At 52.1% G+C, this 13,660-nt stretch overlaps 1 protein-coding gene across 1 annotated transcript; it reads left to right on the forward strand.

The window, feature by feature from the left end:
- Positions 1-8,997: 8,997 nt before the first annotated feature.
- On the forward strand, positions 8,998-12,255 carry LOC103653358 (probable LRR receptor-like serine/threonine-protein kinase At2g24230). Its single transcript, XM_008680285.4, has one exon. It carries the CDS (start codon positions 9,435-9,437, stop codon positions 11,961-11,963), a length of 2,529 nt encoding a protein of 842 aa, XP_008678507.1. The 5' UTR covers positions 8,998-9,434; the 3' UTR covers positions 11,964-12,255.
- The last annotated feature ends 1,405 nt before the right edge of the window (positions 12,256-13,660 follow it).

Below are 13,660 nucleotides of genomic sequence, written 5' to 3' on the forward strand. Positions count from 1 at the left end.
CAATGGAAGAATTGGACAATCAACGCTGTAAGCTGCAGGAATCTGCGGATGAAGTGACCCGCCTCAAGCAGTTGATATCGGCGAAGGATGCTACCATCAAAGAACTCTGAGCTTCCAAGAAATCCATTATCCAGGAGTTAGAAACTGCTCGACTAGCTGCTAAGGTTGCCGAAGAAACTTCTGTTACTCTCAGAGTCCAGCGCGACAGAGCCATGGACAAGGCTATTCGGGCGGGGCGAATCTTGATGAGGAGACCCGGCGTGGTTGTTCCTGAAGACATAAGGGCTGATGTGAATGCTGCCCCTGATTCCTCGAGTCGCCCTTCTTCGTTGGTCGCTCCTGAGAAAGATATTGCGAAATAGAGAAACATTATGCGTGCTTTGAGCGCGCGGTTAGCATGATCGAATATTTGTTAGAGGACATCGGTTCAGCATTTGAATGATGTAATTACTCTCTTATTGTTTCAGAATTCGACAGTTCGTAAATTTGCAGTAGTGAGATGACGCGCGATAATTATGAAATTTGTTTGCGGGATATAGAAGTCATCCCTGTATGAGTAATCATAATTATGTCTGATCGCCTTAAGTCGCTGCTGACTTAAGTCGATTGTTTTTGTTAATAGGGCGTAGTGGTCACCCTGAATTGCATAGACATGAGCATGTTGCACCGGCTTAAGTCGCCACTGACTTTAGCCGATTGCTCCATTGGTAGGGCATAGTGGTCACCCCGAGTTAAGTAAGTGTGAGCATGTTGCACCGCCTTAAGTCGTTGCCGACTTAAGTCGATTGCTCCGTTAGTAGGGCATAGTGGTCACCCCGAGTTAAGTAAGCGTGAACATGTTGCACCGTCTTAAGTCGTTGCCGACTTAAGTCGATTGCTCCGTTAGTAGGGCATAGTGGTCACCCCGAGTTAAGTAAGCGTGAGCATGTTGCACCGTCTTAAGTCGTTGCCGACTTAAGTCGATTGCTCCGTTAGTAGGGCATAGTGGTCACCCCGAGTTAAGTAAGCGTGAGCATGTTGCACCGTCTTAAGTCGTTGCCGACTTAAGTCGATTGCTCCGTTAGTAGGGCATAGTGGTCACCCCGAGTTAAGTAAGCGTGAGCATGTTGCACCGCCTTAAGTTGTTGCCGACTTAAGTCGATTGCTCCGTTAGTAGGGCATAGTGGTCACCCCGAGTTAAGTAAGAATGCAAGTCAATCATAAACAATCTGAGTATCTTTGAAACCTCTTTTTTATTGATGATATATTCCCACTTTACAGAGTACATCGTCATCCCGACAGTTTTTGAAATACAGCTAGGGATAAAACTTTCTGAGGTGTTCTATGTTCCAGGAGTTTCCGACTTCTGTGCCATCCATCTGAGTGAGACGATACGATCCGGGACGAGTGACTTCTGCTACCATGAAGGGTCCTTCCCATAAGGGCGATAACTTGTGCCGTCCCTCCCCCGTTAGAATTCGGCGGAGGACGAGATCTCCTACTGAGAAGGATCGTTGTCGCACAGCCTTGTCGTGATAGCGCCTTAGAGTTTGCTGGTACCGTGCTGATTGGATTACCGCATTTAGCCGTTCTTCTTCAAGTACATCAATGTCCTCCAGCCTGGTGGCCTCAGCTTCTACTATGTTTTCGAAGATCAACCTTGGCGCCCCAAACTTGAGATCGGCGGGTAGCACTGCCTCCGACCCATAGACCATGAAGAAAGGAGTGTTTCCATGCAGGGCTCGGCTAGGTTGGGTTCTTAGGCTCCAAACGACATAAGACAATTCCCTTATCCACTTTCCTGCAAATTTTTCATTCTTATCGAAGACCTTTTTCCTGAGTGCCTCCAATATCATCCCGTTGGCTCGCTCAACCTGCCCGTTGGCTCTTGGATGTGCTACAGATGCATACTTGATCTGAATGCTCTTTTGCTCGCAGAAGTCGAAGAATTCTGAACTTGTGAAGTTGGATCCTAAGTCAGTTATGATGCTGTTTGGTATCCCGAATCTGAATATTATGTCCTGTATGAATTCCACGGCCTTAGCAGAGGTTAAAGAAGCAATGGGCTTGAACTCTATCCATTTAGTGAATTTGTCGATCACTACCAATACATGAGTGTATCCCCCCTGAGCTTTCTTGAAAGGTCCGATCATATCCAGTCCCCAGCATGCGAAAGGCCAAGTTACTGGTATGGTCTGTAGTTGCTGTGCTGGCAGGTGTTGTTGTTTTGACAAGTATTGGCAAGCTTCGCACCTCTGAACTAACTCGGCTGCATCGTTCTTTGCTGTTGGCCAATAGAATCCCGACCTGAAGACCTTCCCGACTAGTGTTCTGGAGGCTGCATGTATTCCACATTGCCCAACATGGACCTCCTCCAGAAGTTGCTTCCCAGTGGACGGGAGGATGCACTTCATGAGGACGCCTTATGCACCCCTTCTGTACAATGTCTCCCCAATGAGTGTGTAGTGAGCCGACTGTCTGGCAATGCGCTCGGCCGAGTTCTTGTCATCTGGTTCTTCTTCATTCTTTATATACTTGATGATTGGCCTTCTCCAGTCATCAGAGTCTGACTCGGGTTGATCTATAATGTTGCACTCTTCTGTTTGATCCATTGAGATACTCGGCTGCAGTATTTCTTGCACAAAGACTCCGGGTGGGACCTGAGCTCGACTGGATCCTAGCTTGGATAGTACATCGACTGCCGTGTTCCGATCTCTTTCTACATGATGAAATTCCAGACCCTCAAATTTATCTTCCAGCTTTCGGACGGCAGCGCAGTATTTTCCCATTGAATCGCTTGAACAATCCCACTCCTTGTTTATCTGGCTGATGACCACCAGAGAGTCTCCGTATACCATCAATCTCTTGACGCCCAATGAGATGGCGATGTTCAATCCATGGATCAGAGCTTCATACTCGGCTGCATTGTTGGAGGCCGGAAATAGCAGCTGGAGGGCATATTTGAGGTGCTCGCCTCCAGGGGCGGTGAAGAGAATTCCTGTTCCTGCTCCCTGCAACTTCAGCGAGCCATCAAAATACATTTGCCACACTTCTGCAGTCTCTGGGTTATCTGGTACTTGCTGTTCAGTCCACTCTGATACGAAATCAACAAGTGCTTGAGTTTTGATGGCAGTGCGAGGTCGGAACTCGATGTCATGAGATCCCAATTCACAAGCCCATTTGGCTATCCGGCCAATGGCCTCCTTGTTGTGAAGAATATACCCTATTGGAAAACCGGTGACTACTATGACTTTGTGGTCATCAAAGTAGTGACGTAGCTTGCGGGCAGTTAGAAGTACTGCGTATAATAGCTTCTGAACTTGAGGATACTTTTTCTTTGAGGGGCCTAGAACTTCACTGATGAAGTAAACATGATGTTGCACTGGGTAGGCATGTCCTTCTTCTACTCGCTCGACTACCAACGTGGTGCTTACCACGTGAGTCGTGCAAGAGATATACAGTAGCAGATCTTCAGCTGGTTGAGTTGACGTAGCTCGTCGGGGTGGCTTCAGTACTGGTGGCGTTGTCAAGAATTTCTTCAGCGCATCTAGAGCTTCCTGTGCTTCTGAAGTCCACTGAAACTTATCCACCTTCTTGAGTAGCTTGTAAAACGGCAAACCTTTTTCCCCCAGCCTGGATATAAATCTGCTCAGAGCTGCCATACATCCAGTAAGTCGCTGAACCTTCTTTTGTGATCGAGGCGCTTCCATCTTCATGATAGCTTCAATCTTATTCGGATTAGCCTCAATTCCTCGGTGGCTGACGATAAACCCGAGTAGCTTTCCTGCTGGTACCCCGAAAACACATTTTTCAGGATTAAGCTTCCATCTATACCGTCTCAGACTGTTGAAAACCAGCTGTAAGTCTTCGATGAAGTTTTCCGAATTCTCCGTTTTGATTACCACATCATCTACATAAGCCTCCACACGCTTGCCCCAGTGATCGGCTAAGAACGTTTGGATGGCTCTCTGATAAGTCGCTCCAGCGTTTTTGAGGCCGAACGACATGGAGGTATAACAGAAAGCACCAAACGGAGTGATGAACGCTGTTTTTTTCCTCGTCTTCCTTCGCCAAACTAATCTGGTGGTATCCGGAATAGCAATCCAAGAAAGACAGCACAGAACATCCAGCGGTGGAGTCCACCACCTGATCTATCCTCGGGAGCCCGAAGGGATCCTTCGGACAGTGTTTGTTGAGATCGGTATAGTCGACGCACATGTGCCAATCCACTTTATTCTTTTTGAGTACAAGAACAGGGTTGGCTAACCACTCGGGGTGTAACACTTCTCTAATAAATCCGGCCGCGACCAAGCGAGCTAACTCGGCGCGAATGACCTCTCTCTTGTCGGGCGTGAAACGACGTAGCTTTTGCCGAATCGGCCTTGCCTGGGGATAGACCTTCAGTTTGTGCTCGGCCAGTTCTCTTGGGACTCCCGGCATATCCGCAGGTTGCCATGCGAATACATCTCGGTTATCTTGCAGAAACTGGACGAGCGCGCTTTCCTATTTGTCGTCCAAGCTGGAGCTGATGATGGCAGTCTTGCGTTCATCAGCAAACCCCAGGTTGATCCTCTTGGTTTCTTCAGTCGGCCGCATAGAAGTCGCGGCCTGAGCTTCGTTTGCCGGTACTGCAAGGTCCTCTTCAGGCTTAGAGTTCGCCAGTGTCGAAGAAACCGCCGACGGCTTGGTGGTGAGGGCTGCTTGGATGGCCACTCGGAAACATTCTGCGGCGCCTTGGAAGTCGGCGCGCACAGTTATGATTCCTTGCGGCCCTGGCATCTTCAGTATCATATACGTGTAATGAGGGATGGCCATGAATTTGGCCAGTCCCGGCCTCCCGATGATGGCGTTGTACCCACAGTCGAAGTTCGCCACTTCGAACCTCAGGAACTCGGTTCTGTAGTTCTCCGGAGTTCCAAGGTGACTGGCATGTAGATGTGGCCCAGCGGGTATTCCCCTTCCGTCGGCACGATGCCGAAGAAAGGAGTGTCCGACTCGTGGAGCTCTTTGAGGTGAACTCCCAAGCCTTGGAGTGTCTAGGGGAAGGTGACGTTGATGCTGCTCCCCCCGTCCACTAGCACCTTCTTTACCCGGCTCTCTCGGATCACCGGATCGATGAGGAGCGGGTATTTGCCTGGATGGTCGAAGTTGAGCCATTGATCCTCCCGAGTGAAAGTGATCGGGTGCTCCGACCACCGATATGGGGCGGGAGGACCGGTGGTCGCCACCAGTATCTGGCGGTCATTGAGCTTTTGTTGTCTTTTGTTCTCCTGCGACCCATGTCCGCCGAAGATGACGTTGACCTCCCTGTCGACGCGTGGGAAAGCTCCTCCTCCTCCCTCCTCCTGCTGACGGGGTTGTCGTGGTTCATCTGGTCCTCCCCTCGGTGGAGGAGGAGGTAGAGGTTGGAAGGGTCGGCCGTGTCCGACGGAATGCTTGAAGTCCCGGCAGTTACGAAGAGTGTGGCGCATGTCCTTGTGGTACGGGCACTGGGCGTCGAGGATGTCGTCCAGCGTGCGTTCGCCTCCACGAGGTCCTCCTCGGGCGCGAGAGGCAGGTGGTCCGGCGGCGTGTACTTCTTCGCGAGGCCTCTTCTCCCATCGTTTGTCGGGTTGTTGGTTCGCGTCGCGTCGTGGTGCTGCCGGTGCGGGCTTTGCTCCTCCGATGAGGTCCTGGGCCCGCTCGTCGGCGGTGATGTAGAGGTCGGCTTCCCGGAACAGCTCCTCGGAGGTAGTCGGCGCCTTCTGTAGTATGGCTCGGACGAAAGCCGAGTCGTTGGATCCTCTGTAGAAGTCCTCGATCACGGCCGCCTCCGTGACCTCGGGGATACAATTTCTCATGGTCTGGAACCTTTTGAGGTACGACTGGAGAGTCTCGTCCCCCTGGCGCTTGATGGATTTGAGGTCCCACGGTTGCGCTGGTTTGTCGGAGAGGGACTGGGAGTTGGCGGTGAAGCGTCGACTGAAGTCGCCCCAGTCGTCGATGCAGTGTCGGGGTAGATGTCGCAGCCATTGCAGCGCGTCTTGCCCAAGGACAATGGGTAAATACGCGGTCATCACGTCTTCGGACGCCCCGGCAGCTCGGGCAGCGGTGGTGTAGACGGCTAGCCAACCCCCTGGATCTTGCTTAGGTTCATATTTGTCGACATTGGATACCTTGAAGTTGGGAGGCCATTGGATGGCCCTAAGGCGCGGAGTAAGAGCAGACACTCCGCATGTGTCCTCCTGTCGTCGGGGATGATGTCTGTCCCGGGGAGGGGAGTAGTGGTTGTGGTTCCTCGACCGCCCCCGGGTGGTACCGCCAGTTGAGGCCGTTGCCGACTCAGTTCTGGTGGCCTGGCTCTGAGCTGGGATGCCATGATCCCTGTCGTACTCCTCCCGGCGGCGGATCTCGTTCTCATGCTGCCGTTCGCGCGAAGCATTGATGGAGCTTCGCGCGTCTCGGCGGCTGTTGATGGCGTGTCGTAGATCGTTCGGCGGGTGAGCAAGCGGTATAAGATGGTTGGCCGCCTGGGTGAACAGTCGTCGGTAGCCCTCAGCGTCGGGAGTCCGAGGGAGTCCATCAGCTATCCGAGCTAGTACCCCTCCGACTTTGCTCGACGTGTTCATAGCTCGGGCGAAGTCGGGATTCAGGTTGCGCCCGAAGAATGGGTTCTCCCGGCGTTGCCTTGCATCTTGCTCGACTTGCTCCTGAGCCCGGCGGCGATCACGTCGTCGGGAGTTCCTTCGTTCTCTGAAGACGCGTTCTTCTGGAGTTTCTCCTATCTCCGAGACCTCGTCTCGCGAGACAGGCTGCTTCGGATCCCGTTCTCCGGCCGCGTGATGTCGTCGAATGTTCCTGCGCCGGTTCCTCCGTCGGCGGGATTCTCGTTGAGGTGGTTCTTCTCCGGGTGCAGTCGGCTCGTCGTCGGAGACGGTAGGCGACTCCACTCTTCCGATGAAGAGGACGTCGGGGTAGAATGGTGCTGCTGTCGTGGCGACCTTCTTTCCGTTCTCCTTTGAGGGCGGAGGAACGGAAAGAACAACTTGCTTCTGCTTGGTCTCCTTCCTCCTCGCGATCTGTGTCCATTCTTTTGTCGGGGAAGTAGACAGTGGAGTTCTCCGGGTCAGCGAGCCCTCGGCCCCCGACTTTCCGGAGACGATCTTTTTCCGGAGAGCTGGAGGTTGCGTTTCTCCGGCATTTTCGGAGTTCGTTGGAGGAGACTTCTTTTCCGGCGGGTCCGCGATGCGGTGTAGAGTTCCCTCTTCATCCGCTACGGATGAGATTGTTCCGAAACAGAATACGGATCCGGGACGCAGGGTGATCTTGCTGTAGAAGGTGACGACCATTGAGCTAGCTTGGATCGTCGACACACCCCCTACCTGGCGCGCCAGCTGTCGGTGTTTTGGGTCCGACCGCACACCCGGGGTTGCCCCTCAAGGTGTTTTTAGGAGTAGGACGGTGTCGACAACTGTAGCAAAATGGTTCGTGCCGATTGCACGAGGGACAGTGGACAAGGTTTACAGGTTCGGGCCGCTTAGAGATGCGTAACACCCTACGTCCTGTTGAGTATGCTTGGTGGATAAGGTTACAAAAGAGCTCTCTGGATTAGGAATACAGAGAGTTGATGTGGGCGGCTAAGTAATAGTGTCGATCGTTCTGAAGGGGTGCCCCCTAGGCCTTATATACTCGACCGTGGGGTAATACATGTGGATATGATAACAACGAGTAGCTAAAAGATAGTGAACTGCTTGAGTTTATCTCCATGTAATTCTGCCGACTTATCCTCGCATGGCTCCGTTGCATGGGGGCTCCAGCGCGGGAAAGTCGGATCTCTGTTGCGATCACTCGCTCGACGTTGTGGGCCGTCCGGGTTTGCACCAATCCGGCTTCATGTCGCTCTGCTTTGCTGGTTGTCTCTCCCCAGGCCCACAAAAGAATGACCTTACGATTTATTGGGCCTTTGGGCCTTTCGTGAGGTCTTTTACTCTTTTAGTGGACCCGGGGGATATCTATCCCCCACAAGCCTGTTAGTGGGTTTACAACATGAAAATAAAAGTATCCTTGTTGGCACCGATCTAGGTGCCAAACACTGGAACAAATCATCTAGCAGTGCTCTCTGTGGAAGCGTGGATGGTCCGCGACACAGGGTCAGACGGTCCGCGACCTAGGCACAAGAGCGGCTCCTTGTCTGCGTATGTCCGGACAGTCCGAGCCTGAGGCTCGGATGGTCTATGATGGCGCAGAGAGTCGTCTTCTTTGCAACAAACCTAGATTTCGCCTCCCGGAAGGAACCCCGAGAGATCCTAGGGTGTGTCTTTGGCGTTGGCGGGCCATCCAAGATGCCTCTAGTCGACGTAGAGCTGAAGAGAGGTGAAGATTCGAGGTAGAGAAGACTAAATTAGGGCTACTCTTAATGCAAAAGGTAAAAACAAAAAGTAGAGTCGATTGAATGGATTGTGGGAGCTTCAATCGTCTGTATCTTTTCATCTATATAAAGGGTAGAGGTCTGGATCCGTTACATGTCGGTTATCGAGTTAATCCCACAGATTTAGCTACCAAAATCTTGTAAGAAATCCGAAATCCTAACTGATTCTATATACGCGCGAACGGTCTGTGCCGCTACAATGAATAGTCAGGACCGTAGACCGTTCGCTCTCTAGACCAGACCGTCTGCTAGACACTAGCTCAACAACCCCATTTCAAATTATACGATGTTTTAATTTTTATAATTGAAGATAACGTATATCAAATGTATAATAAAAGTAATATAACTTTTATTTTGATGAAACAAAAATAATATAACTAAATATATAATAAAACAATATATTTTAAAAAGTCGAAACGTCCTATAATTATAAGTGGAGAAAGAAATATCATTGTAATTTCTAAATGCCATGTTTCCTCTTGAAAATCTGGTACTGTATCTTGATCGAACATGTTTCCGAAACCATCACGGCATCACCACCCTCGCGCATGCTAGTACTGCACTTCAGTATTTCCATGATCCAACCAAAAACAAAAACTTTCCCGGTATAAAAAATGGAAATCCTGAATCTCCTACTCCGTACGGTGTGCTGGGCGGCAGCTGAGGCTGAGCTGAATCCGGAGTCGCCAGAATTTACTCCTCCATTTACTCCCTCCACCTCTCCCAAATTTATGGCCTCCTTCCTCAGCTAGCCTCCTCGCCCCCTTTCCCCCGGCCTCCCCTTCGTCACTTTCCACTATCCAAAGCTTCTTCGCTCCTGCTTCCCTTTTCACACCAAGCAGGACCTGCCGGTGCCAAACGCACGCCGCATCACACAGAAGCCAACAAGGTTGAGAAGAGACTGAGGAGGTCAGCCAGCCACTTGCCCACCTCCGAGCTGTCCCCCATGACACCACCGCCACCAGCAACCCAAGTACCAAACGACTGGGCCGCAGTCCCGCAATAGCGTCAAGATCTCCCCTTTGACCTCCCCCTTCGCCTTCCGGCCATGGTCTGCTGCCATGGCGGCCGGCGCCGCAGCGCCGCGCTCCTATTCTTGGCCGTGGCCGTGGTCGCCTGCGCTGCTGCTGCGGCGGCGCAGGAGCCCAACACCGACGCCTACTTCGTCTCTGGGTTTTTCTCCAAGCTGGGCCGCGCCGCGCCGTCCTCGTCCGGCGCCAACGGGGTGTGCTCCTGGTCCGGCGTGTCTTGCGACGGCGCGGGGCGGGTCGTGGCGTTCGTGGCCGCCGGGATGGACCTGGCCGGCGCCATCCCGGAGGACACCATCGGCAAGCTCGCGCGTCTGCAGGTCCTCGACCTCAGCGGCAACCGCCTGACCGCGCTGCCCAACGACCTGTGGGAGCTCGGCGCGTCGTTAGGCGCGCTCAACCTCTCCGGCAACGCCATCCGCGGTGCGCTCCCCAACAACATCGGCGACTTCGCGCGCCTCAAGGTGCTCGACATCTCCCACAACGCCTTCACCGGCGCGCTGCCGCAAGCGCTCGGCTCCATCGTCGGCCTGCAGGTGCTCAACGCCAGCCACAACCAGTTCCAGGGACAGGTCCCCAACGCCATCGTCTTCGGCTGTGTGAGCGTCGTGGCTATGGATCTCTCCGGCAATGCACTCGACGGGGGCTTGCCGGACCTGTCGCCACTCCGCTCTCTAGCCCGTCTCAATCTGTCGGGCAACAGGCTCCGCGGCTCCATCATCGGGGCGTTCCAGGAGCAGTTGAGGGTGATAGACCTCAGCAACAACGGCTTCTCTGGGCTGAATTTCAGCAGTGGGTATGCCGGCTCGGCGTTGGTGTACCTCGACTTGTCAGGAAACGAGCTTACAGGAGAATTCACCATTGCCGGCCGGTTCCAGAACCTGAGGCATGTGAATCTTGCACACAACCAGTTGTCCAATGCTAATTTGCTGGTGTCCATGGGTGGGATATCTGGGCTAGAGTATGTTAACCTTTCAAGCACTGGGCTGCATGGGCAAATTCCTGCTGATTTCTCTTCCCGATTGGTTGGATTGAAGGTTCTCGATTTGTCACGGAACAATATCAGTGGGGTAGTCCCAGACATGAGTTCTCTTGGCCTACACTTGCTGGACCTGTCGGTGAACAATCTCACAGGTGAGATACCTGTGGCATTGGTGAAGAAGCTGACATCCATGGATCGGTTCAACTTCTCATACAACAACCTGACTGTTTGCGCATCTGAGCTCTCTGCGGAGGCGTTTGCCACTGCATTTGCTCAGTCCAGGAATGACTGCCCAATTGCTGTGAATCCAGACAGTATCGTGAAAAGTAGAGGGAAACATAAGGGAATGAAGTTGGTTCTGGCTGTTGTGCTCTCCTTGTTCTTCTCTGTTCTTGGGTTGCTTTGCTTGGCAGCGGCATGTCGAAGGGGGAGGAAGAGGTGTGATGAGCTGCCTGTGGTTAAGCAGGTGTCGTCGTTCGATGAGCCTGCTGTATCAGGGCCATTTTCTTTCCAGACCGATTCAACTACATGGGTTGCTGATGTGAAGGTTGCAACTTCGGTGCCGGTTGTCATCTTTGAGAAGCCCTTGCTGAGCCTCACATTTGCTGACCTCTTGGCGGCGACATCAAACTTCGACAGGGGCACCTTGTTGGCAGAAGGCAGGTTTGGGCCAGTGTACAGGGGATTCCTTCCTGGTGGAATTCAAGTTGCTGTGAAGGTGTTGGTCCATGGATCAGCAATCGGAGACCAAGATGCTGCAAGGGAGCTCGAGCGGCTGGGACGGATCAAACATCCAAACTTAGTTCCCTTGACTGGTTACTGTGTGGCAGGGGTTCAGAGGATTGCCATCTACGAGTACATGGAAAGCGGCAATCTGCACAACCTACTGCACGACTTGCCGCTTGGAGTTCAGGCAACCGAAGACTGGAGTGGCGACACATGGGAGGACAACACCGGTGGTGTTGCAACAACTGAAATCGTCACGCCGGAAGGTACTGCGACATGGATGTTCCGGCACAAAATCGCCCTAGGTGCCGCAAGGGCGCTGGCATTCCTCCACCATGGCTGTATCCCGCAGATTGTCCACCGGGACGTGAAGGCAAGCAGCATCTACTTCGACTGCGCAATGGAGCCTAGGCTGTCCGATTTCGGGCTGTCTATGGTGGCAGGAACCAGGGCCGATCTGCTACACCATTCCCCGGGCTACGCGCCGCCGGAGTTCTCCGGCTCGGAGAACGCCGCGGCGACCGCCAAGTCCGACGTCTACAGCTTCGGCGTCGTGCTGTTCGAGCTGGTCACGGGCAAGAAACCGCTGGGCGACGAGTACCCTGGGGTGCAGAAGGAGGCGAGCCTGGTGAGCTGGGCCAGGGCGATGGTGAAGGCGAGCCTCGCGCCGAGCATCATCGACCCCAAGATCCGCGACACGGGACCGGAGCGGCAGATGGAGGAGGCGCTCAGGATCGCCTACCTGTGCACCGCGGAGCTGCCGTCCAAGAGGCCCGCCATGCAGCAGATCGTCGGCCTTCTCAAGGACATCGAGCCGAAGGTGGAAGAGGAGGGGGACTGAAGATCTGGAGGAGTGTGATCGGTTGCACCTTGCAGCGTGTCGGATGGTGGTGAGATTTGTGTAGTGACAGCGTCGGCAGGCAGGCAGGCTGTGACTGTGAGTGAGCTCGTGGTTGTTTTACCATCGTCGAGCTCACTATGCCATGCCTTGCTCTGCATATATCTTTTTCATCCTTCTTTCTTCCCTTTTTCCCGCTTCTATCTCGCTGATTCCTCCAGTTGCTGAAGATTATTGCAATACTGCTCTGTTACATTACACCTGCCCCTTACTAACCATGCCACTGCTCGAGAGATACTGAAAGTCCCTGTCAATGCGTCTGTGTTTCGCACGGGGGATGATAGCAAATGGCTGCAGCTGTCATTGCCCCCCCTTCTTTTTCGGCCTAGTGTTTGCTCACGCCAAGCGCTCTCGATTTCGATACAACTACGTGCCTTGCAGTCTGAACAAAGTGTCAAAGCTGCTGTCCATCCACTGCACTCGTTGATGATGTGTATTGCATGGCAGCATGATTGCGGCCGCAATCCTGGAAGTGTCCTCGCACGCACTGTTTGGAAGATTAAAGCGTGTTCCAATCCATCATTATGCTCGCAACCGCGCGCTTTCCTCTCGGCGAAAGCACTGGAGCCGCCCGGGAGGACGTGGGTGCAGGTGGCTCTGCTTTAGTGCATGGTTAATAATGGAGTGGGTTTTATGATATTTGCCATGTCACGTCACGTGCCAACTAAAAGTTCGATTCTTTTATAATACAAGCTATACATTTAGATCCTATTTAGAACCCTTAGAACTAATAATTAGTCAGCTAATAAATTATTAGCTAGGTTGAGTTAGCTAATGAAATAGTTGTTAGGTGTGAGGTAGCTGACAATTAGCTATAGTATTAACCGATGGTGTGTGGAATCTAATAACTAATTTTTAATAGCTAACTATTAGTTTTAAAGGTTCCAAAACCTTAAAGGCCCGTTCGTTTCTGCCGGAACAGACCAGGATTAATTCTAAATCTCTAAAACTTATAATAATTATTGAAGAAATCCAAGCCAGATTTATTCCACCCCTTCATTCCATGCGAAACGAACAGGCCCTAATGTTAGAGCCACCCTTAATTCTCTCACAAGCTGTCTTGAAAATATATGAGTAATCCACTCTTAGGTGGCTATTAGTGATAGTTTGTTTCTCTCCTCTCTATTTATCTTTATTCCACGTCATCAAATTTGACATGACATCTATTATAGTCCACCTACTTCTTTCTTACTACTCGAATTCAGGGGGGTTCTTTTTTCTGCTTTGCGAACCAGCCTGCTCTCTTCTGGGTTTTACGCCATCTAAGTGCGTCCTTAATAATGTTCTCTTGCCATACGCAGACGCTAATGATGGCTGCCCTTTTTGGCCACCACTGCTGCTGCACTCAATTCCACCACCCTCTCCACCGTGCATGGAAACCCCCACATCATGCATGCGCGCGACTCCAATGATTATGCTTTCTGGTGTGGCTGGATAAGTATATACCGCTCTGTTAGTTTCAGATTAAAGCCAACTATTTTGACTGCTATAGCTGTAATTTATAGAGACAAAAACACCATAGAAATTAGTAAAAGCCGATATAGATTAAAGTCAATAGACAGCGTTGGGCCAACACGGCCCAAACATGTTACGGCTAGACCAAATTAATCAGGCTGAGGCACGACACGATTAAACATCGT

The sequence above is a fragment of the Zea mays genome, chromosome 4 (genome assembly GCF_902167145.1).
Source record: "Zea mays cultivar B73 chromosome 4, Zm-B73-REFERENCE-NAM-5.0, whole genome shotgun sequence".
Lineage (NCBI taxonomy): Eukaryota > Viridiplantae > Streptophyta > Magnoliopsida > Poales > Poaceae > Zea > Zea mays.

Excerpts from the sequence above, each read along its gene's own strand:
- LOC103653358 (XM_008680285.4), top strand. The coding sequence starts at position 9,435 with ATGGTCTGCTGCCATGGCGGCCGGCGCCGCAGCGCCGCGCTCCTATTC.